The 26339-nt window shown below is 41.3% G+C and overlaps 1 protein-coding gene across 2 annotated transcripts in view; it reads right to left on the bottom strand.

The window, feature by feature from the left end:
* Positions 1-1246: 1246 nt before the first annotated feature.
* cusr (Copper-only SOD repeat protein) overlaps positions 1247-26339 on the bottom strand; it is a 147443-nt gene continuing 122350 nt past the window's right edge. The window contains exons 9-10 of one of the 2 annotated variants that reach the window (XM_043713117.1): positions 19734-19817; positions 1247-1368 (exon numbers count right to left, since the gene is read on the bottom strand). In XM_043713117.1, the coding sequence (XP_043569052.1) occupies positions 1361-1368; positions 19734-19817 (92 nt within the window). In that variant the 3' untranslated portion in view covers positions 1247-1360. Of the gene's footprint in view, positions 1369-8663; positions 12394-19733; positions 19818-26339 lie in introns of those variants that run through there. The other variant, XM_043713116.1, reaches the window with a different exon arrangement.

The following is a 26339-nucleotide window of genomic DNA, read 5'->3' as shown; positions in this document are numbered from 1 at the left end:
AAAGGATTAAATGAAGTACAAAGATTGAAAGGTTGGTGCTTCACACATGGAGTTGTATCTGTGTCTTTACCCATTCCAGGAATTTGTTATTGTATCCCATTAAGACAGATTCTGATTCCAATGTCGAGTCCAGTTTTAATCAAGTCTACACTTCTATGTCAATTTATATAGATTGGATTTAAAGCAAAATGTACAAAACCTAATGGAAAAAGGCTAACAGGAAATGACTTCAATAAAACGATAAAAATTTGCTTTACAAATTACTTACTTTGATCCAAAATAATTTACATTTTCAGATATTTGAACTCCTGGATTGTGGCACTCAAAAATGAAGATTTTGGTTAATTCCAATACAACGCCAAACGTATCTTAGAGCTGAAAATGTGTTGCTGGAAAAGCGCAGCAGGTCAGGCAGCATCCAAGGAGCAGGAGAATCGACGTTTCGGGCATAAGCCCTTCTTCAGGAATGAGGAAAGTGTGTCCAGCAGGCTAACAGCCAGGCAGAGCCCATTAGACTTCTCAAAGAAAGTTGGTTGGTTTACTCATATAGCTGTGACAATGCAAAAGGAAACAATATAAGAATTCACACTTTAGTTTGAATGGTAACTAACAGTGCCTCTTATTTGTGCATGAGGATGACATTTTGAGAAGATAAAGCAACTGTCTGATTATATTTATGAAATATTAATGAAAATAAGGGAGCAGAGCAGATATGGTACACAATAATTCCAAATTACACAATTTTCCAACAGAAGTTTATGGTTTGAAAGCAATTGATTCCTCGTTGTATTTACATTGTTGATGAATAAGCAGCAAATTAATTCATAGGGAAAAGCTGAGGATGAACTTCCCAATGACACCTAACTAATTTATTTGGTATAATTACTATGCCACACAAGACAGATTGCAAGGATTCCTTTAGCTCACTGAGAGTTGGGCCTTATACTTGCTTACAATGCCCTCTGTTACTGAGGTGAAATAAGTCAGATGATCCTTCCAATCTGCCTGGAAAATGAGAGTAGAATCAAAATTGGTTGTGAGGTTATCCATAATCAAGAGTCTGTCAGAGGTCAATGTCAAATCTCATGTGTGAAGTATGGTTACTTTACAATATATCATAGAGATCTGTTCATAGCTTTCAAACAAGCACAGAACCACAGAAAATAGGAGCAAGCCATTCAGTCCTTCCAGAGCTGGAAATGTGTTGCTGGAAAAGCGCAGCAGGTCAGGCAGCATCCAAGGAGCAGGAGAATCGACGTTTCGGGCATAAGCCCTTCTTCAGGAATGAGGAAAGTGTGTCCAGCAGGCTAACAGCCAGGCAGAGCCCATTAGACTTCTCAAAGAAAGTTGGTTGGTTTACTCATATAGCTGTGACAATGCAAAAGGAAACAATATAAGAATTCACACTTTAGTTTGAATGGTAACTAACAGTGCCTCTTATTTGTGCATGAGGATGACATTTTGAGAAGATAAAGCAACTGTCTGATTATATTTATGAAATATTAATGAAAATAAGGGAGCAGAGCAGATATGGTACACAATAATTCCAAATTACACAATTTTCCAACAGAAGTTTATGGTTTGAAAGCAATTGATTCCTCGTTGTATTTACATTGTTGATGAATAAGCAGCAAATTAATTCATAGGGAAAAGCTGAGGATGAACTTCCCAATGACACCTAACTAATTTATTTGGTATAATTACTATGCCACACAAGACAGATTGCAAGGATTCCTTTAGCTCACTGAGAGTTGGACCTTATACTTGCTTACAATGCCCTCTGTTACTGAGGTGAAATAAGTCAGATGATCCTTCCAATCTGCCTGGAAAATGAGAGTAGAATCAAAATTGGTTGTGAGGTTATCCATAATCAAGAGTCTGTCAGAGGTCAATGTCAAATCTCATGTGTGAAGTATGGTTACTTTACAATATATCATAGAGATCTGTTCATAGCTTTCAAACAAGCAGAACCACAGAAAATAGGAGCAAGCCACTCAGTCCTTCCAGAGCTGGAAATGTGTTGCTGGAAAAGCGCAGCAGGTCAGGCAGCATCGAGGGAACAGGAGAATCGACGTTTCGGGCATAAGCCCTTCTTCAGGAATGAGGAAAGTTTGTCCAGCAGGCTAAGATAAAAGGTAGGGAGGAGGGACTTGGGGAAGGGGCGTTGGAAATGTGATAGGTGGAAAGAGGTCAAGGTGAGGGTGAAAGGTCAGACTGGGGTGGGGGCGGAGAGGTCGGGAAGAAGATTGCAGGTTAGGGAGGCGGTGCTGAATTCGATGGATTTGACTGAGACAGGGTGGGGGGAGGGGAAATGAGGAAACTGGTGAAATCCGAGTTCATCCCTTGTGGTTGGAGGGTTCCTAGGCGGAAGATGAGGCGTTCTTCCTCCAACCGTCGTTTTGTTGTGGTCTGACGATGGAGGAGTCCAAAGACCTGCATATCCTTGGTGGAGTGGGAGGGGGAATTGAAATGTTGAGCTACAGGGTGGTTGGGTTGGTTGGTCCGGGTGTCCCAGAGGTGTTCTCTGAAACGCTCCGCAAGCTCCGCCCTTCCAGCCTGCTCTGCCATTCAATAGGATCATTCAATTCAGTGCTCTGATCCTGTTTGGTCTCCTTTACTCTTTACTTTAGCCCTAAGCACTACATCTAACTCCTTGAAAACATTCAATGTTTTGCCCTCAACTGCTTTCTGTGGCAGAGAATTGCACAGGCTCCCCACTCTCTGGATGAAGGAAGGTCATCTCAGTTCTAATTGCCATACTCTTAGACTGTGACCCTGATGCTGGACTTCCCAGTCATCAGGAACATCCTTCCTGCATTTAGCCAGCTTAATTTGTAGGGAAAGAGGTGGTGACATCTTGCAAAATGTCCAGATTACAGAGGAGGAAGTGCTGGAAGTCTTGAAACGGGTAAAGGTGGATAGATCCCAAGGACCTGATCTGGTGTACCCGAGAACTCTGTGAGAAGCTAGAGAAGTGATTGCTGGGCCTCTTGCTGAGCTATTTGTATCATCGATAGTCACAGGTGAGGTGCCAGAAGATTGGAGGTTGGCAAACATGGTGCCACTGTTTAAGAAGGGTGGTAAGGACAAGCCAGGGAACTATAGACCAGTGAGCCCGACCTCGGTAGTGGGCAAGTTGTTGGAGGGAATCCTGAGGGACATATATTTGGAAAGGCAAGGACTGATTCGGGATAGTCAACATGGCTTTGTGCGTGGGAAATCATGTCTCACAAACCTGATTGAGTTTTTTGAAAAAGTAACAAAGAGGATTGATGAGGGCAGAGCGGTAGATGTGATCTATATGGACTTCAGTAAGGTGTCCGACAAGGTTCCCAATGGGAGACTGGTTAGCAAGGTTGGATCTGATGAAATACAGGGAGAACTCACCATTTGGATACAGAACTGGCTCAAAGGTAGAAGACAGAGGGTGGTGATGGAGGTTTATTTTTCTGACTGGATGCCTGTGACCAGTGGAGTGCCACAAGGATTGGTGCTGGGTCCTCTACTTTTCATCATTTATATAAATGATTTGGATGTGAGCGTAAGGGATAGAGTTAGTAAGTTTGTGGATGACACCAAAATTGGAGGTGTAATGGATAGCGAAGAAGGTTACCTCGGATTACAACGGGATTTTGATGACATGGGCCAATGGGCTAAGGAGTGGCAGATGGAGTTTAATTCAGATAAATGTGAGGTGCTGCATTTTTGGAAAGCAAATCTTAGTAGGACTTATACACTTAATGGTAAGGTCCTGGGGAGTGTTGTTGAACAAAGAAACCTTGGAGTGCAGGTTCATAGCTCCTTGAAAGTGGAGTCGCAGGTAGATAGGATAGTGAAGAAGGCGTTTGGTATGCTTTCCTTTATTGGTCAGAGTATTGAGTACAGGAGTTGGGAGATGATGTTGCGGCTGTGCAGGACATTGGTTAGGCCACTGTAGGAATATTGCGTGCAATTCTGGTCTCCTTCCTATCGGAAGGATGTTGTGAAACTTGAAAGAGTTCAGAAAAGATTTACAATGATGTTGAAAGGGTTGGAGGATTTGAGCTATAGGGAGAAGTTGAATAGGGTGGGGCTGTTTACTCTGGAGCGTCGGAGGCTGAGGGGTGACCTTATAGAAGTTTATAAAATCATAACGGATATGGATAGGATAAATAGACAAGGCAAACGTGAGGACTGCAGATGCTCCCGATGCAGCCTCCTCTACATTGAGGAGACTGGACGCCTTCTTGCAGAGCGTTTTAGGGAACATCTCCGGGACACCCACACCAATCAACCCCAATGTCCTGTGGCCCAACATTTCAACTCCCCCTCCCACTCTGCCAAGGACATGCTGTTGTTCCTTCACCACCTGACGCCTGGAGGAAGAACGCCTCATCTTCCGCCTCGGAACACTTCAACCCCAGGGCATCAATGTGGATCTCACCAATTTCCTCATTTCCCCTTCCCCCACCTTACCCCAGTTCCAACCTTCCAGCTCAGCACCGCCCTCATGACCTGTCCTACCGGCCAATCTCCCTTCCCAGCTATCCACTCCAGTCTCCCCTCTGACCTATCACCTCCATCCCCACCCCCATTCACCCATTGTACTCCTTGCTCCTTCTCCCCAGCGCCCCCACCCCACACACTTATCTCTCCACCCTGGAGGCTCCCTGCCTCTATTCCTGATGAGGACTTTTGCCTGAAACATCGATTTTTCTGTTCCTCGGAAGCTGCCTGACCTGCTGTGTTTTTCTAATCTAAATAGACAAGGTCTTTTCCCTGGGGTGGGGGAACCCAGAACTAGAGGGCATAGGTTTAGGGTGAGAGGGGAAATATATAAAAGAGACCTAAAGGGCAAAGTTTTCACACAGAGGGTGGTGCGTTTTTAGAATGGGCTGCCAGAGGAAGTGGTGGAGGCTGGTACAATTACAACATTTAAAAGGCATCTAGATGGGTATATGAATAGGAAGGGTTTGGAGGGATATGGGCCAGGTGCTGGCAGGTGGGACTAGATTGAGTTGGGGTATCTGGTCGGCATGGATGTGTGAGACAAAGGGTCTGTTTCTGTGCTGCATATCTCCATAACTGTATGATTCTATGTTTAGAAGATGTCAGTGCGAAAGGAGCTGGAGAGATGGGATATTGGACCGATATTATGATTGATGGATTGTAACAAGTGGTCATAGAGTTAGAGAGTCATAGAGATGTACAGCACGGAAACTGACCTTTGGTCCAACTCGTCCATGCAGACCAGATATCCTAACCTAATCTTGTCCCTTTTGCCAGCACTTGGCCCATATCCCTTCCTATTCATACACCCATCCAGATTATAAATCTCGTAATTGCACCCATCTTGACCACTTTCTCCGGCATTTCTCATTCCATACACACGCCAACCTTTAAATGAAAAAGCTGCCCTTTAAGTTTATTTTAAACCTTTCTCCTATCACCCTAAACGTACACCCTCTTGTTCTGGACTCCCCTACCGTGGGGAAAAGACCTTATCTATTTACCCTACCCATGCTCCTCATGATTTTATAAACCTCTATAAGGTGACCCCTCAGCCTCCAGTGCTCCAGGGAAAACAGCTACAGACTATTCAACCTCTCCCTACGGATCAAACCTTCTAACCCTGGCAAGATTTACAAGGATGTTGCCAGGGTTGGAGGATTTGAGCTATAGGAAAAGGATGAATAGGCTGGGACTGTTTTCCCAGGAGAGGAAATAAATAGGATAAATAGACAAAGTCTTTTCCCTGGGCTGGGGGAGTCCAGAACTAGAGGGCATAGGTTTAGGGTGAGAGGGGGAAGATATAAAATTGATCTAAGGGGCAATTTTTTCACGCAGAGGGTGGTGCGTGTATGGAATGAGCTGCCAGAGAAAGTGGTGGAGGCTGGTACAATTACAGCATTTAAAATCCTTCTGGATGGGTGTATGAATAGAAAGGGCTGAGAGGAATATGGGCCAAGTGCTGGCAAATGGGATGAGATTAGGTTAGGATATCTGGTTGGCATGGATGAGTTGGACCGAAGGGTCTGTTTCCATGCTGTACACGTCTATGATTCTATGACATCTCCACTAAACCTTCCTTCAACCACCTTAAAGTTATGCCCCATCATGATAGCCATTTCTGACCTGGGAAACAATCTCTGGCGATTCACTCTTTCTGTGCCTCTCATCATCTTGTACATCTCTATCATGTTATTTCTCATCCTTCTTCGCTCCAATGAGAAAAGCCCTAGCTCTCTCAACCTTACTTCAAGACATGCCTTCCAGTCCAGGCAGCATTCTGGTAAATCTACTCTGCACCCTCTTTAAAGTTTCCACATCCTTCCTATAATAAGGTGACCAGACTGAACACAATATTCCAAGCGTGGTCTAACCAGGGCTCTATAGAGCTGCAGCATAACCTCGTGGCTCTTAAATTCAATCTCCCTGCTAAGGAAAGCCAACACACTATACTCCTTCTTAACAACTCCATCAACTTGGGTGGTAACTTTGAGGGATCTCTATGTTCATCCACACTGCCAAGAATCCTGCCTTTAACTCTGTATTCTATATTCAAATTCAACCTTTCAAAATGAATCACTTCACACTTTTCCAGGTTAAACTCCATCTGTCACTTATCAGCCCAGTTCTACATTCTGTCAATGTCCCATTGCAACCTACAACAGTTCTCCACATTATCCACCAACCTTCATGTCATTGGCAAACTTACTAACCCACCCTTGCACTTCCTCATCCAAGTCATTTGTAAAAATCACAAAGAGCAGATGTCCCAGAACCAATCCCTACGGAACACGATGAGTCACCAAGCTCCAGGCTGGATACTTTCCATCGACTACCACCTTCTATCTTCTATGGGACAGCCAATTCTGTATTCAGACAGACAGATTTTCCTGTATGCCATGCTTTTTTACTTTCTGAATGAGCCTACCATGGAGAACCTTATCAAAGATCTTGCTAAAATCCATATACATCGACTGCTCTACCTTCATCAATGTGTTTTGTTACATCTTCAAAGAATTCAATAAGCTGACCCTCACAAAGCCATGCTGACTATCTCTAATCAAGCTATGGTTTTCCAAGAAATCATAAATTCTGTCTCTCAAAATCCTCTCCAATAATTTGCCCACAATATCAACAATCAACATGTCCTAAACAAGTGCAGAAGATAATCAAAAAGGTTAATGAAATATTGGTGCTTATATCTAACAGACTAGAATAAGAAGTCATTTCAGCTGTCGACAATCCTGGTTAGACAATTGTTAAAAAGCAAGTAGAGATCAGTCATTACCAAACTCAGTTTCAACTTTGAACAATAGATCAAGCATTAAATGCCAGTCAGAAACTTCTTTCTATGTGTAAAAATAATTCCATTTCACTCCTGTTAGTTCAGGCTCTAATTGTTACAGCAAGCCACCTCCAGTCCAACTGATTTCCTTTCTATCAATCTGAACCATTCTTCTAAGAACTTGAAAGATTCAATAAAATCATCTTTTAATCTTTCAAATCCATCATACTGCAATTTTAGGTTGTGTAATTGATCCATACCTCTAAGCATTTGTGTCAATGTTGATCTCTAAAAGTAAATTTTTAAACACAAAGGATGTCAATTTTCACATGAAAAATATTTCAAGGGAGCGAAATCCACCCTCTCCTATCATCTCATTGTGGAATTGCCAGATCAGGCTATGTTCCTGTCAACCTTGCCCCTAAAAGTAGCACTGAAGGAGCTGGGACATGTACAGATTTGAGGAGCTGAACAGCCATCTTCAGTGGTGAGTGGGCTTACACCAGAGCAAGGTTAACTTATATTTATACAGCACAGAGTCAGACCCTTCAGTCCATGTCAAATATAATCCCAAACTAAACTAGTCCCACCTACCTATTTCTGGCCCATATCCCTCCAAACCTTTCCTTTTCATGTATCCATCCAAATGTCTTTGCAATTGTACCCACATCCAGCACTTCCTCAGGAAGCTCATTCCACATGGGAGTCACCCTCTGTAATTTTTTTAAAAACTCTCTCTCCTCTCACCTTAAAAATGTGCCCATCATCTTGAAATTCCCATTTTAGGGAAAAGACAATTGCCATCAACTCAACCTATACCCCTCATTATTTTATAAACTTCTAGCAGGTCACCTTGACCTCCTGTGCTCCAGTGAAAAAGGTCCCAGCCCATCCAGCCTTTCTTTATCACTCAAACCTCCCATACCTGGCAACATCCTGATAAATCCCTTCTGCAGTATATGATTGAAAATTACAAAGATTTTTAACATTTTTGGCTGAAAGTCAATTTATACACCAGATGGACCATTACTTGAATATATATGGTCATTTAGTCCTTGAAGTGCACATTTCATTCTATTATACAGAGGCTGCACTCTTTCCAAGGTGGGGTGCCCAGACTGCTCCAGGTGTGGTGGGCAAAAGCAAGTACAGAGCAGTTATTATCTCATTGAATGAATCGACTCAAGAAACAAAAAGAGTGCAGTTGAGACAGATAGGTTCTTGAGTATCATGAGTTATGGGGAGAAATTGGGAGAATGGGCACGAGAAACTTGTCAACAATGATCGACTGGCAGAGCAGACTCGATGGGCTGAATGGCCTAATTTCTGCTCCTATGTCTTAGAGTCTTTCCCATCTTCTTAAATATGCAAGATGAAAATTAAACTCATATTTGTTCAATACTGGATTTTATTTCTGTTTTCCAATTTCACCACACATTGTACTTGTTTAACAAATTCCCAAATGGTTTGTGTCTTGTGACATCTGAAATAATGCAATCTAAAGGTAATTACAATGCAGATTATTTCCTACTGCTTTTCTGGAAAGTCACTTACAAACAGAATTTAACCAATTAAAACTGGCTAATATAATTTCCTTAAAAAGTACAATTTTCTAATGTACATAAAAAAATCAATAACTAAATTAAACCTGTTAACCTAAGTGATTAACTTTGAACAACAGCATCAATTTTCAAATGTAATTTTATGTTTACGCAAGGAATATAATTAAAAGCAAAACATTCAGACAAACAACTACTAAAATCTACAATGAGCTCAAAAGTACTTTGGTAAATATATGCAGAGATCTGTCAGAATAACTTGTATTTATCACGGGTTATTGAAATAATGTTATATTTGTGATTATTCCAAGATTACTTTATTTCTCATGAGATACCTTGGGGATTTAAAAAAATTAATTTCATCATATACATGGTATAAGCAAGTTAGAGACAAGCAAATATGATGCACTGTATCTAAACTATAGTGCTCAAGAACTCAAAATAGTTTATATAACAGTGAATCATTATTGCCAATATAAAATACATCCATGGGCAAGATTCCCTGGCATAACATTTCCCAGTAATCAGGTAAAATAGTTAGTAGATAAAATTGAAGTATGTCAATTGTTAAAGACAGAGAGATTAAAAAGTTTAAGAATTAGGGCAGTCAACATGAAAGGAAAGAACATTGACATGCATATTAGCGGAATAACTAAAGATGGGATAGGGATAAAGTGATCATCTTACGTTTGAAAATAGTTTGCTCCACATTTCACAAAACTAGGTGAAAATGGAATGCATAAGTAATCAAAGAGAATATGGACAAAGCACTGAGAAATATTCACTGGGGCCAAAAATAGAACTGTCCCAGAATATTGCAAAGACACAAGGAAAGAGCTAGTAGAGGCACTAATCTTAAATTTCAAAATATCTTTGGAAACCGTGATAGTTCAAAGGATTAGAGTAATGCACATACTGCATACCTGCTCAAGAAAGGATAAAATGAAAAAGGTCAGAAAACTAGAAGCCAGGATCTTATCTCAGTGCAGACTACCAGAATTTATATCATAAGTAGAAATGTGTAAAACCTTTGCTGGGAGTATGATCTAATCATGTAAATCTTTCAATTGGCTGCAGAGGTGAGAACAGTGATGGACAGACTGGTAATCCCCCACTACCTGACAGCTTGCCAGTGTGCCAGCACAATCCCATCTTAGGGCCATTTTGGAGTCAGCTGCTTTGGGGGAATGCCACCCACCTGCCAATAGTCAGCTTGCAGCCACAATACTAAGGCATAACCCTGCTAATGAATAGAGGCAACAATGGACCCAGCAGCTGATCATTAGAGTTAAGCTCCCTCACCTCTATAATAACCACTGGCACACAGCTGTGACGGAAGGCCAATTCATGGAAGGATTTCTTCAAAGGGTGCCTCTATCCTGAGGCATCTTCTCACTCACCAATCTACATTGGCAAGGCTTGCTTCTGATGGAGGGGGAGTTGACCTTTTACCGTTGGAGGGTTTTCTCAAACCCTACCAGCCTCAGAAGGTGCTCTTCACTCTGTACTGGACAGTACTGCTAGAGGCAGTCATACCTGCTGAACTATTATTATTATTGTCTGGTGCTTCATTCTGATGTGATTGAAACCCACAACAAAAACTTGGCCCATTGTATTTGATTAATTTAATTTGGATGAGGAAATCATGCAGTGTATTCATAAAGAGAATGCAATGGAAGTAGTTGATAAGGATTATCAGAAGGTGTTTAATAAGATTTCACTATAGATGGGTTAAGATGATTAGGATGCATGATTTGTTTAAGGGCAATATTGATAAATGAAGATATTTTCTGATTGTTATCCAGTCTCTTGCTTTCAACTTTTAGTGACTTAGACATATGTAGTGAAAAAGGATTGATATGTGTTGGTGTTAACAACTTTGTGGTCTTGGCACTGAAGAACAGGACACTCGGTTGTTTGGACACAGATGTAGTTCACTGCTGAGAAATGTCAATAGTGCATTCAATGGTGTGTGGATGTGGAGAACAATTAACATACATATATGTTAACTAACAAAATCTCAATACAATGAAAGAATAGAAAGAATCTAGTCAAAAAATATTTCAGAATAAAGATAAAGCAAAATAGACAGAGGCAGCTTTTCGGTTGAAAATGTGGAGGCACTGTATACACAAAATAAAACGTTTTTCTGAGTGACGCATTCGTATGTCACAGATGAAATTTCTGTGTGTCTCTAAGCAACCTATTAAAGGAGAAAGTGCAATATATCTACAATAGGAAATGAATCTTATGAAGAATGGCAGAAGAATTTGGCAATGTTGTTTCACTGAAAAGAAGATTATACACAATCTATTGGAGATTTTCAAGATTCTGAAAGATTTTGAGAGAATAAACAGCAAAAATATTGTGGATTCAGTTACAAGAGAATATGGGTCCAGAATCATCACTGAAAGATTGAAGGGAAACAGTGGAGCAAAATAACTTCTTGAACTTCAAAGAATAGGAGAAATAAGTCAAAATGAAGATTATAAAAGAAAGAAAAGGATAGCAAAATAGAGTAGGTGGATCCAACTTAAGAGCTAGTACCAGCAAAGAAATAAGTTGGATGCTGTAATTTCCATGATTCAATGGTAAACTTTGTCAAATTTCTTTGCAGTTGGTTGTTTATATCTACATGACAACAGTGACTACACTTCAAAAAGACTTCCTTGGCTGTAAAGCACTTTGCGAAATCCTGAGGTTATGAAAGGCACTCGATGAAGATCCAAATGAAAGTTTTTTGTCAGCATTCACACAGATACACTACAGAATAAAGTCTACATTGAAAATATTAAATTGAAGTCAATGTTACAGTACAAATATAAAAAAAAGCACACCACAGTGGGATTTCAAGTCAACAATATAATCTTAATGTGAAGGTACATTTCTGCTTTTGTATCATTTGCTACACTATATGAGTCAAATCACACATACACTTTTTATAAATTGTTTGCGGCTCATCTTGAATCTTCATTGTGTTGAATCGGTGCCATTTTTACTTCCATGGTTTTAAAACTAAAAATTTGTTCTGTATAATATTTACCAAAAACAGATTTCTCTGAGTTCATTATTTTATGATGCCTTAGACCTCTGATGCCATCAAATTACAATGTTTGAATATTAGCATCTAATTGCTCACTGTGTTGTTATTATGTCTCTTTGTCAACTGTTTTAACAAAGGTACTAACTTGCTTCTTTAAAATAGCAGGGAAATGAATTTGAAGAAGTTTAAATATTCATCCACTAAATATTTGAAGATCTGAATTTCAAGGCATAACTCATTGATTCATAAGAAAATAAAGTGCAAGTCTAAGAATGAACCATTTGGTGCAATCTAAGAAAATCAACAGCAATTAAACCCTGGGTTTGTTTAAATGCAATGCATTGTGTGATTTGTTTTTGTTGTGAAACCAGCATTTTGGACCATATGGAGGTGCTGATGTCATTTGCAATGCAACTATTCAAACACAGTGTAGAGGACTAGTTGCATTGTCAGAGCCACTATCCAGAAAATACATTGCTCGATGTACGGGCGAAGGCCTGCAGCCATCCCACTAGGATCTGTTAAAAATCACAAAGAGGTTACAGTTGTTCCTTCCTTTCATTAATAATTATGTTCATTAAAAAATGAAATTGCTTCATGTAAGTTGTTTGTTATATAATGGCAGCTAGAAGGTTTTGCCAGTTAAGACATTTTACACAATGTAATACTGTGTAGTCCTCTGGTCATAACAGTATGGGAGCAAATCTTCAGCCTTTCTAAAATGTTTGGTAATTTAAGAATCTTCAAGTTCACCTTTTAAAACACAATATTGCTTTATTTTACAAACATTTTAGGAAGGCTGAAGATTTACTCTCATACTGTTATGAACAGAGGACTACACAGTGTCACAAGGCTGTTAATATGAGGGTAGTGCCTTGCTCGCTGAACTTCCTGAGCTCAAAGTGTAGATGGAACTGGACTTCTTCAGTTGTTCCTTGTCACAGCAGAGCTTAGACTAAGAAGTTACCATGGAGGAAAACTCCAGCTGAAAACCAGCTTCTCAATACCCTTCAAGAAAATAACTCACTAACTTTCCACTGATCCTTGTCTCTTGGCCATGTTTAAATTTCAGTTTTTGACGTACAATATGTTGATCAATACTCTAGCAGAGTTGATCAAATGACAAAACAATGTGACATTTTTATTAACCTTATGTATAACCTTACGAGAATGACACCAGTGGTAGAAACAGCTCCTTTTTTCAACACGGTACACTCCGGGTCAGAATCATGTCAGCCCAGATAGCTTGAATTACATGTTGAATTTGCTTTTACACTCTTAAAATAATTCTGTCGAACTCCAACCTGAGAGATACTATTCCTCCAGTGTAATAAACCATGATACATCTGAGCAACGGGGTGGCAATTACTGCTCAGTTCCAAGCAGTGTAAGCTATTTCTCTTTATCTACTGGGAACTGCATCGAGATTGCTGGAAAACTTAGTCAAACGTAGCAGCGGGAATAGGACATTCAGTAATTGGGCCATTCAACAAGGTTGTGAATAATCCCCTCACTCAACACAGTTCTCCTTCTCTCCCACACCTCCAGACACCTTTAGCCTCTAAAATATCATTCATAAACATATTCAGTGACTTCACCTCCACAGTTTCTGTGGTAGCATGTTCCGCAGATTCAGCACCCTCTGAGTGAAGATATTTTTGATTGATTGGATTTATTGTTGGCACGTGTACTGAAATACAGGCAGACTGCACAGTACAAAATGCATTAGGGTGCCAGAACAGAGTGCAGAACATAGGGTTACAGCCACAGAGAGGGTGCAAAGAGAGACAGAGATCAGAATTAACATTTGAGAGATCCATCTGATAACAGCGGGTAGGAAGCTGTTCTTGAATGAGCATTCAAACACTTATATCTTCTACCTGATGGGAGAGGGTGGAATAGAGTATAACCAGAATGGGAGGGTGTTTGATGATAGAAGATATAACATAGAACAATACAGCGCAGAACAGGCTCTTTGGCCCTCAATGTTGCGCTGACCTATGAACTATTCTCAGCTCGTCCCCTTACACTATCGCATCATCATCATCATTCTTTGAGGAGGTGACCAAGCATGTGGATGAGGGTAGAGCAGTGGATGTAGTATACATGGATTTTAGTAAGGCATTTGATAAGGTTCCCCATGGTAGGCTTATGCGGAAAGTCAGGAGGCATGGGATAGAGGGAAATTTGGCCAGTTGGATAGAAAACTGGCTAACTAGTCGAAGTCAGAGAGTAGTGGTAGATGGTAAATATTTAGCCTGGAGCCCAGTTACAAGTGGAGTTCCACAGGGATCAGTTGTGGGTCCTCTGCTGTTTGTAATTTTTATTAATGACTTGGAAGAGGGAGTCGAAGGGTGGGTCAGTAAATTTGCAGACGATACGAAGATTGGTGGAGTTGTGGATAATGAGGAGGGCTGTTGTCGGCTGCAAAGGGACTTAGATATGATGCAGAGCTGGGCTGAGGAGTGGCAGATGGAGGTCAACCCTGTCAAGTGTGAGGTTGTCCATTTTGGAAGGACAAATAAGAATGCGGAATACAGGGTTAACGGTAGGGTTCTTAGTGAGGTGGAGGAGCAGAGGGATCTTGGGGTCTATGTTCATAGATCTTTGAAATTTGCCACTCAGGTGGATAGAGCTTGTAAGAAGGCCTATGGTGTATTAGCGTTCATTAGCAGAGGGATTGAATTCAAGAGTCGTGAAGTGATGTTACAGCTGTACAGGACTTTGGTTAGGCCACATTTGGAGTACTGTGTGCAGTTCTGGTCGCCTCACTTTAGGAAAGATGTGGAAGCTTTGGAGAGGGTGCAGAGAAGATATACCAGGATGTTGCCTGGAATGGAGAATAGGTCGTACGAGGATAGGTTGAGCGTGCTAGGCCTTTTCTCATTGGAACAGAGAAGGATGAGGGGTGACTTGATAGAGGTGCATAAGATGATCAAGGGAATAGATAGAGTAGACAATCAGAAACTTTTTCCCCGGGTACAACAGAGTGTTACAAGGGGACATAAATTTAAGGTGAAGGGTGGAAGGTATAGGGGAGATGTCAGGAGGTTCTTTACCCAAAGAGTGGTGGGGGCATGGAATGCGCTGCCTGTGGGAGTGGCAGAGTCAGAATCATTGGCGAACTTTAAGTGGCAATTGGATAGGTACATGGATGGGTGCTTAAGCTAGGACAAATGTTTGGCACAACATCGTGGGCCGAAGGGCCTGTTCTGTGCTGTATTGTTCTATGTTCTATGTTTTATGTTCTATGTGCTTATCCAAGGATTGTTTAAATCTCCCTAATGTGGCTGAGTTGACTACACTGGCAGGTGGGGCATTCCACGCCCTTACCACTCTCTGAGTGAAGAACCTGCCTCTGACATCTGTCTTAAATCTATCACCCGTCAATTTGTAGTTATACCCCCTCGTACCAGCTGACGTCATCATCCTAGGAAAACGACTTTCACTGTCTACCCTATCTAATCCTCTCTTCATCTTGTATGTCTCTATCAAATCCCCTCTTAGCCTTCTTCTTTCCAATGAGAACAGACCCAAAGTCTCTCAGTCTTTCCTCATAAGACCTTCCCTCCAGACCAGGCAACATCCTGGTAAATCTCCTCTGCACCTTTCCAATGCTTCCACATCCTTCCCAAAATATGACGACCAGAGCTGTACACAATATTCCAAGTGTGGCCGCACTTGGAATATTGAAGCATAATATTGCGGTTCCGGTACTCAATCCCTCTAGCAATGAAGCCTAACACACTGTATGCCTTCTTAACAGCACTATCCACCTGGGTGGCAACTTTCAGGGATCTATGTACATGGACTCCAAGATCCCTCTGCACATCCACACTACCAAGAATCTTTCCATTGACCCAGTACTCTGCCTTCCTGTTATTCTTCACCTCATATTTAGCTGCATTGAACTCCATTTGCCACCTCACAGCCCAATTCTGCAGTTTATCCAAGTCCCCCTGCAACCTGTAACATTCTTCCAAACTGTCCACTACTCCACCGACTTTCATGTTGTCTGCAAATTTACTAATCCATACACCTATGCCTGCGACTAAGTCATTTATAAAAATGACAAACAGCAGTGGTCCCAAAACAGATCCTTGTGGCACACCACTAGTAACCGGACTCCAGGCTGAATATTTTCCATCAAGTACCACTCGCTGCCTTCTTACAGAAAGCCAGTTTCTAATCCAAACTGCTAAATCACCCTCTATTCCATGCCTCTGCATTTTCTCCAACAACCTACCATGTGGAACCTTATCAAAGGCTTTACTGAAGTCCATGTATACCACATCAACTGCCCTACCCTTATCTACATGCTTGGTCACCTTCTCAAAAAACTCAATGAGGTTTGTGAGACACGACCTGCCCTTAACAAAACCATGTTGACTATCTGAAATCAAATTGTTGCTTGCTATCTTGCTAACTTATAATCCTTTCCAAAACCTTTCCTACAACAGATGTAAGGCTCACTGGTCTATAATTACCTGGGTCATCTCTACTGCCCTTCTTGAACAAGGGCACAACATTTGCAATCCTTCAGTCCTCTGGTACTAAACCTGTAGACAATGATGACTCAAATATCAAAGCCAAAAGCTCTGCTATCTCCTCCCTAGCTTCCCAGAGAATCCTCAGATAAAATCCCATCCGACCGAGGGACTTGTCTACTTTTACTCCTTTTGGAATTGATAACACCTGTTCATAACTAACCTCAATCCTTTCTAGTCTACTATCTCGTACCTCATTCTTCTCCTATACAATATTCTCCTTTTTCTGAGTGAAAACCGATGAGAAATATTCGTTTATCACCTCTCCAATCTCCACAGGATCCACACTCAACTTTCCACTTCTGTCTTTGACTGACCCTATTCCTACCCTAATCATCCTTTTATTCCTCAAATACCTATAGAAAGGTTTAGGGTTCTCCTTTATTCTATTTGCTAAAGACTGCTCGTGTCCTCTCTTTGCTCTTCTTAACTCTCTCTTTAAATCCTTCCTAGCTGATCTGTAACTCTCCATCGCCTCATCTGTACCATCTTGCCCATCAACACATAAGTCTCCTTCTTCTTCTTAACAAGGGATACAATTTCTGTAGTAAACCACGGTTCCCTTACCTTATCACTTCCTCCCTGCCTGACAGGGACATACCTATCAAGGACACGCAATATCTGTTCCTTAAACCAGCTCCACATTTCTATTGACTGCATACCCCACATTTTGCTACCCCATCCTATGCATCTTAATTCTTGCCTAATCATATTATAATTTCCCTTGCTCCATCAATAACTCTTGACCTGTGGCATGTACTTGGCTAAACTAAATGTAACTGAATTATGGTCACTCTCTCCAAAGTGCTCACCTACAACTAAATCAAGCACCTGGCCTGGTTCATTACCCAGCACCAGATCCAGTGTGGCCACCCCTCTTATCGGCCCTTCGACATACTGTGTCAGGAAACCCTCCTGTACACATTGGACAAAAACTGACCCATCCGACGTACTAGAGTTACAGCATTTCCAGTTAATGTTGGGGAAGTTAAAGACCCCATAATTCTGGTTGATTTCCAGAGGCAGCAGAAAGTATAAGTGGAAGGCTGGTTTGTGTGATGAACTGGGTTGTGTGCACAACTCTCTGTAGTTTCTTGCAGTCTTGGGAAGAGCAGTTTCCATACCACGCTGTGGTGTACCCAAATAGGATGCTCTGTATGGTGCATCTATAAATATTGGTAAGCATTGTTACCGACATGCCGAACTTCCTTAATCTCCAGTGGAGATAGAGACATTGTTGTGCTTTCTTGACCTTTATGTCAACATGGGTGGACTAGGACAGATTGTTGGTGATCATCATTCCCAGGAACTTGACACTCTTGACAATCTCCCCCGCAGCCTCATTGATACAGACAGGGGTGTGCCCTCCACTCCGCTTCCTGAAGTCAATGACCAGCTCCTTCATTTTGCCGACATTGATGGAGAGTTTGTTGTCTTTATGCTATGCCGCTAAACACTCAATCTCTTTCCTGTATTTTGTCTTGTCATTGTTTGAGGTCTGGCCTACAACAATGGTGTCATTAGCCAACTTGTAAACAGAGTTAGGGCAGAATTTGTCCAGATGGTGATGAGTGTGTAGTAGAGGGCTGAGTACACAGCCTTGCGGGGCACCAATGTTGGGGATTACTGTGGAAGCACTATTGTCACCTATTCTTTGTGAATGCAGTCTGAGAATCATTAAGTCAAGGATCCAGTTACAGAGGGGGAGCTCCTACTTCTCATCTCAGCCTGAAATGGCTTACTGCATATCCTGAGCAATTAGGGATGGTCAATAAATTTTTGTCTAGCCAATAACATCCATATCCCATGGGCGGCACGGTGGCACAGTGGTTAGCACTGCTGCCTCACAGCGCCGGAGACCCGGGTTCAATTCCCGCCTCAGGCGACTGGCTGTGTGGAGTTTGCACGTTCTCCCCGTGTCTGCGTGGGTTTCCTCCGGGTGCTCCGGTTTCCTCCCACAGTCCAAAGATGTGCAGGTCAGGTGAATTGGCCATACTAAATTGCCCGTAGTGTTAGGTAAGGGGTAAATGTAGGGGTATGGGTGGGTTGCGCTTCGGCGGGTCGGTGTGGACTTGTTGGGCCGAAGGGCCTGTATCCACACTGTAATGTAATCTAATCTTAAAAAAAAACTTTTTTTTAAAAATGGCAATGTACTTACCCAATGCCCCACTAGGTCATGCAGAATTGTTTCCCATTGTAGATTAAATCATACTGTGCCCATGGTACAATGCAGTGGAATGAAAGTTATATTTTTGCTTTGGGTGGCCTAATGACAATGAAAACTTGACTGAATATTGGCCGACATGAGAGAGAACGGAATTGGTAGAGCAGAGCTGAATCAAGTATATAGTTGCATATTGTGAGGGTTAATAGCATTCGAATGGAGACATGATTCATTTATCATCAGGTATCCAAGAAAGAACAAACAGCTTTGGACCAGATTGTGTGTCAGGAATGGGTTTAGGAATTGCAAAACTCTCTTTTCTTGGCAACTTTAGATTGTTAGGGATGTACTTTTTAATATCCATTTCAAAGGACTCGTAATGTGATTACATGGTTTCCAAAGACTATTCATAGTGGAGAATTAGTGATTGCAATAGGGTATAAATAGCGACATAAAACAGCTGAGTGAGGGTTACAGAGAGTTGGGTGAACACAGCCAAGTCCATCAGGCAGCCAGCCTTCCATCCATTGACTCCATCTATACTTCCTGCTGCCTTAGGAAAGCAGCCTACATCATTAGAGATGCTCCCACCCCATTTATAAAAATCTTCCAGCCTCTTCCATCAGGCAGAAGGTTATAAAAGCTTAAACAAAGGTACCAACAGATTCAAGAACAGCCTCTTCCCTACTGTTATCAGACTTCTGAATGGACCTCTCAAATTTTACATTTAAATGCTGATCTTGCTCTTTGTGTACCTTCTCTGCAGCCATAACATTGTAGTCCTCAGTCTGTTCTATTACCCTAATGCACTTTGTATGGTACGATCTGCCTGTACTGCACACAAAACAAAACTTTTCACTGTACCCAGGTACACATGATAATAATGAACCAAATAAAAAAAAAAGGCATGACTGGAGGTATGAAATAGCTTGGGACAAAAGAGGGATGGGAAATGGAGGTGTGGGAGCAGTGATGGTGAGGGAGCATAAGAGCTATACTGGAAAGCTCACATCTCCAGGAGATGAATGTACGCAAATAGACAAAACATTTCCAAAGTTGAGAATGGGCACACCTTGCATTTCTCAGGTTCAACATGAAAATCCAGCTCTATAAAGTTTCATTACTTACACAGGTGATACTAACATACCTGTTGCACATTTTGCAGAGGCCTTGAATTTACCCAGTTTCTCTTCCTTATCTAATTCATCCAATTTTTTCTGATCAACATGGCCTGAGAAAAGAAATAAACACGATATTTTTGAATATCTATTTGGGGAAGACTGATCATAAACACGATCAATCCTTAACTGAGTGCCATCATTTTCACAATTGAAACAAAGTTGTGCATTCATAAGCAACATAAAGACCCACATAATCTTGTACAGAACTAATGCAATGCTGCAAATATGAAGGTGGCTTCTTTTTTTCCCTGATGAGACATTTAAAAAATGACCTCCCCATCCGGAAGTTAAAAAAAAACAATGGCACTATTCAATGTGGGGAGTGTGTGTCTTTGAGACTTGGCCAAAATATATCCCTCAGTAAATGTCATATAAACACATTATCTCAACATTTCCTACATAGCTGTTGTTGGAATCTGGCTGCGTGATCTCCACTTTACAACAGTGGCTACATTTTTTAGATTAGATTCCTACAGTATGGAAACAGGCCCTTCGGCCCAACAAGTCTACACCCATCCTCCAAAGAGTAACCCACCCTATATTTACCCCTGACAAATGCACCTAATACTATGGGCAATTTGGTATGGCCAATTCACCTGACCTGCACATCTTTGGACTGTGGGAGGAAACCAGAGCACCAGGAGGAAACCCGCACAGACACAGGGAGAATGTGCAAACTCCACACAGTCAGTATCCTGAGGCTGGAATCGAACCTGGGACCTTGGTGCTGTGAGGTAGCAGTGCTAACCATTGAGCCACTGTGCCACCCCAAACATGCTCCATTGTCAATGAAGTATTTTGGAAAGTTCTAACACCTTGAAAGATAGTGTATAAATCCAATTTTTAGATGTCAATATTGAGATAACACATGATGGTATTCACCTGCACATTTAATTTGATACTCTGTTGTTTAATCAGATATTAACAGGTTATGGGTACAGCAAATAACATGATATGATGCAGTTTAGGTTGAGTGACCCTTCCTCAGAATTTCTCTTTTTGTATCAATTAGTTATATTCCTTTGAATATGTTCAGGTTCTTTCTCCATTGAAAAACCAACATAATGCGTTACACAATGTTGGTGTTTGTGAGCGTTAACTTCCCTTTGCTCAGAGCCCTTAGCTGATGAATTAATCTATTAAAAACACTCCTATGTTACAATGCAGCACATAAATGGCGACATTTGAAAGTGTCAAAACATTTGAGAATTCCCTGCTGTTCAGCAGGTTTCCATTTTATTCACAACCTTCACACTCCATACCACTGGGCAAAATGATATGCAGAAGGAAACCCATGTTTTGGCCTCATGTAAACTGAGGAATCTGACCTCAATGCTTTTGCATAGAAGGTATTTTCAACTTGCAAAAGGCCAGTGGAAGTTGGCACAGGTCTGGAATTTCCCAGGAAAATCACCTTTCCTCCAAAGAAAATGTCATCACCTGTGTACCAAAATGCACCTGGACATTCAGCCAAACATTTGACCTGTGTGAAAATACAATCCCAGTTACACAGCGCAGCAGATTTATAGGTCAGTACTGTGCTGTTTAACTATGCAATGATGAAATAGTGACTTGACCAGTGTCCAATGTTATAAAAGTTACGTTTAGATGTGTGAAAAATGGTGTCACAAGAACAAACATTAAAATGTTTCTTTAAGATGCAAACAGGGAGTGATTTGAAGTATTTCTGTGTCTGTAGCTCTAGATATTGTGTCCAGTTCTGGTCAATCTGCTATAGGAAGGATATTAGTAAATTGGAGAGGATTCAAATAAGATTTATCAGGATGTTGTCAGGACTAGAGGGTTTGAGTTAGAAGGAAGAGGTTGAGTAGGCTGGGACTTTTTCCATTTGAGTGTTGGAGGCTGAAGGGTGACCTTATAGAGGTTTATAAAATCATGAGGAACATAGATCAGGTGAATAGCCAAGGTCTTTTCCTGAAGATGAGGGAGTTTAAAACCAGAGGCCATAGGTTTAAGGTGAGAGGAAAAGATTTAAAAGGGACCTGAGGGGCAACTTTTTCATACAGTGGGTGGTTCAAATGTGGAATAAACTGCCAGAGGAAGTGGTAGATGCAGATACAGTTACAACATTTAAAAGACATTTGGATAGATATATGAAATGGAAAGTTTTGGAGGGATATGGGCCAAACACAAGCAAATGGGACTGTTTTAGTTTGGGAAACCCGGTTGGCATGAATGAATTAGACCAAAGGGTCAATCTCCATACTTTATGACTCTATGACTCTCTAACTGACAAGAGGATGTATGTCTCCACTTTGTCATTTGGGGATAATATGGCAGTGCAGTTGGCTGCAGACTCCACCACATTTTAAGACCAGTGAAGTTGAAAATTATTCTCAATGGCCCATAGATAGTAATATAGAACATAATCATAATGGAAGAGCAAGTATCTCAAGTTGGAGTCAGATCCTCTGGGAATGGTTTTGATTCGTAACCATTTAATATCTCCACAGTCATGTAACTGCCTTAGAATTTCTGGGAGCTGACCTTCTGCAATTTTCACCTGAACAATTGACAACGAGAAACAAAAATAAAAATTCCTGGAAAAGCTCAGCGGGTCAGGCAGCATCTGTGAAGGGAATTCAGAGTCAATGTTTTGGGTTCACTGACGCTTCCTCAAAACTGATGATAGCTAGGAAAATATCAGTTGACGAAGAGCCCAGCCTAAAGCCAGTGAGAATTCTTTGGAGTTCTGAACGCGACTCATCTTGGACTCGAAGCACTATCTCTGTTTCTCTCTCCACAGATGTTGCTAGACCCGCTGAGTTTCCCCAGCACTTTTTTAACGTAGCCAATTCTAATATGTTGCTGCTTTGTTAAAATAGCCCAGTCCTAAATTTTGAAGCAGTGTATGTCTTACGTTGTAGTTTACCTGGCAAATACTGGTTGGCAGTGAAAGCCTGACCCTTCTCTCATGAATAAAATGCAGATTTTATTTTGGTTTATAAATGCTTCACAAATGACCATTTTTTAGCTTTCACTGTTTCAGTTTTCTCTTTCTGCCTGCTGGATCTTTCAGTAGGTACAAAAGTATAGCAACACACCATTCAGACACAAGTCATATTCATTGCTGATGTACTGATGTTTACGAAGAGGATGAAGAGATTTCCTCCGAAAATTATTTTCCTCATTAGCAATATAATATATACAGCAGGGAGATTTCTTCTGATAAGTATTTTGGAAAATTACAAAAGCATTCTAAAATAAAATAGCCATGATCCCAATGGAGACAGCATTTAGAAGTCATTGTGCCCTGTTTACAACATTGCTGACTGATAGTGACCTGGAGAAATTTTCCCTCACGATTGCTCCTGCTACATTTCATCTCAAAGTTCAGTTAATATATTTGCAGTAGACAGTTAAAGCTGGAAATGTGTTGCTGGAAAAGCGCAGCAGGTCAGGCAGCATCCAGGGAACAGGAGAATCGACGTTTCGGGCATAAGCCCTTCTTCAACAGATACATAACCACTCATCACACAGGTGATTATTTGAAGTCTGAAGATTGAAACATATGATAAAAGGAGCAGGAGTAGGCAATTTGGCCCTTCAAGCCTGTTCCACTATTCAATATGATGAAGGGAATTTAGGTGTGCCAATATATCATATCAGTTGTATGATACTATGATCTTTTGCTATAAATTCGTGTCCTATGATCCTGTCCCACTAGCTACCTGATGAAGGAGCGGCGCTCTGAAGGCTTCTACTTCCAAATAAACCTGTTGGACTAGAACCTGGTGTTGTGTGATTTTGAACTGAATATATAGAAATATTTTATCAGAAAATGGCTTCCATTCTTTGCAGGGAAGAGGTGAGATATCGTCTAATAACAGATTCAAGACCAGACAAGCCTGTAGCATTACAACAGATACATAACATAATGGCATGTGATATTCTGAACATAAGGTACCCACCTTGCCTTCAAATCATACTCTGTGTAGTGGAGACAGTACAGTCAGTCCATTATATGTGTCATGTACAGTTATATCAGTAGGTATAGACGTCAGACTGTGTGTGTAAATCTGTGAGATTGTAGCTTATTAACACTGTGTTGTAAGTAAGTTCAGATATCTGATTCTCTGTGGTACATGTCCTGTAGACTAGTATATAGTAAACCACAAATGGCAACAATTATGCTGTCTCTTTCATTCACCGAGGCACCTTAGAAAGCATCTTGCACATCCATGACCACTACCATCTAAAAAGGATAAGGGGAGCAAATACAAGGGAATACCATTATTTGCAAGATCCCCCTGAAGTCCCTCACCATCCTGACTTGGAACCATACCATCATTCCTTCAGCGTCACTAGGTCAAAATTCTGGAATTCCCTCCCTCAGGATATTGTGGGTCAGCGTAAACCAACATTTCAAGAAAGCAGCTCACTGCCACATTCTCTTTGGTATCTAGGGATGGCCGTTAAGTGCTGGACCAGCAAGTGACAGCCCATGAATGAATTTTTTAAAAATTGTATTGAAGGTCTTGAAATTGTAATGCAAATATTAACATCTAAATGTTCTGTACCTGTAGGCCATTACTTCAAGAGATGTGAAGCTAGTTAATATAAATAGGTAATGCCTCTTTAAAAGTAGCTGATAAAGGAATTATAAGCTACCAAAGAAGTCAAGGGTTACAAGTTTGGAAAGTAAAAAGATCAAAATTAGTCAAATTGCTTCCTGGAATATTAAATGGCCCAAATGGGACTGAGTATCCTTTCAATTATCCAAGATTTCCATGGTGTAAACTCACTCTTCATCCTTTCAATTAGCTTAGATTTCTGTGTTGTAAACTCATTCTTCTGGTTAGTCCCAAGTAAGCAACCAGAGCTTATTTAATTCTACAGTTATATCAGAAACCATAATAAAATGGAGTCAGTTGTTGACATAAAAAAGGATACAGACTGTTCAATTGCAGTTTTAGAACAGATATGAAGAAAAACTGTTCAATGTTGGTGTCTAATGCAAACATAAATTTGCCATTTCAACAGATTAACAATGTTTCTCATGCTGTGTGTTGACTAAGTAAGAGCTGAATTTCATCAAACTCAAAAAGATTCATGGCGAGATCAGTTGGGACTGACACAATGCTTAGTTGCTCACTCCACATGAATTAGGATGCCTTAAAGTTTGGGGTTAATTTTCTGTTCCTTAGATTATACCACCATATACTACCCAGTCTTTAGAGTACTCTCCCAGAGGGTTGCATCCAGGGTTTGAAACTTGTGATTTTTGGCTAAGTGTCAATTCTGTCAAGATTCATGAAGGGTTTCTCCCTATGTGGCCTAGCAGGTTTTCTCAAACTCACCTCATTACCTGCACAGCGCCCCTCATGCCCAATGTTAGCATGATCATACCAGTCATCACATTTACAAGTACATGCTACATTTAGGACATCCCATAATAGACTGGCAGCCCTGGCACCCCTAACACCTTTAAAAAGTGGATGTACACTTGGACAAATACTGTCAGTTCAGAGCTCCCCTGCTCAGTTTGTGACATTCGCCCTGAATGTGGAAGTTTAGATGTTGCTGATCCTTTTGAAGACAAACACCACAAGATTCTGGTGGACAGGGTGATGCAGAGGAGGGACATCCTCCTCCACCAGGATCGGCAAAGCAGGACACACCATCAGACTCTGCCAGCCTGCCTCCCAGTTTGCCACCTGGATCAATGCAGTCTCAGCTATTTTGAGGAATGGTCAGCAATGAAGAAGGGCCACCACAGAATAAGTGCCACCATCTTCTCACCAATATCTCCCACTCAAACGCACTCTGCTACTATAGCCACTTCCCACCATGAGTCTGAGGCAGGGATGCACTTTGAAATGCCCATTCACATCAGTGGAGCCAGCACGGGTGGGAGTGCTGTATGCAGGCTACTCACACCTATATCTCCTACCAGCAAAACAATGACAAATCATAAAAATCCAGATGGCCGTACCTCTCCATTAATAGTGTTGGCCTGTATGAAATGCAAGTCTCCCACTTGTTCCTTCAGCAATTGGCTCCCAGGTTGTTCTCAACCTGAAGGGTTTCCCTTTTAGACCACTCAGTTCCTTCAGTCCACAGGTGTCACTATGGGAATTCTCCCAAGCTCCAACCATGCTCGTCTTTTCATAAGACATGTGGAACAATGATCGTTTCAGTTGCTATTTATTTCCTTTCTGCTTTGAGAGCACAGCTTGGAGGGGAACTTGCAGGTCCTTTGAGATGGGAATGGTCGTGGGTTTGGAAGGTATGATCTAAGGACATTGGTGAATTTCTGCAGGGCATCGTTTTGATAGTAAACACTGCTGCTACTATAGAACATAGAACATAGAACAATACAGCACAGAACAGGCCCTTCGGCCCACGATGTTGTGCCGAACTTCTAACCTAGATTAAGTACCCATCCATGTACCTATCCAAATGCCGCTTAAAGGTCGCCAATGATTCCGACTCTACCACACCCACAGGCAGCGCATTCCATGCCCCCACCACTCTCTGGGTAAAGAACCCACCCCTGACATCTCCCCTATACCTTCCACCCTTCACCTTAAATTTATATCCCCTTGTAA

The sequence above is a fragment of the Chiloscyllium plagiosum genome, chromosome 22 (genome assembly GCF_004010195.1).
Source record: "Chiloscyllium plagiosum isolate BGI_BamShark_2017 chromosome 22, ASM401019v2, whole genome shotgun sequence".
NCBI classification, from domain to species: Eukaryota; Metazoa; Chordata; class Chondrichthyes; order Orectolobiformes; family Hemiscylliidae; genus Chiloscyllium; species Chiloscyllium plagiosum.
Note: the sequence above shows the minus strand (reverse complement) of the source record. Positions and strands in the feature narration are given on the sequence as shown.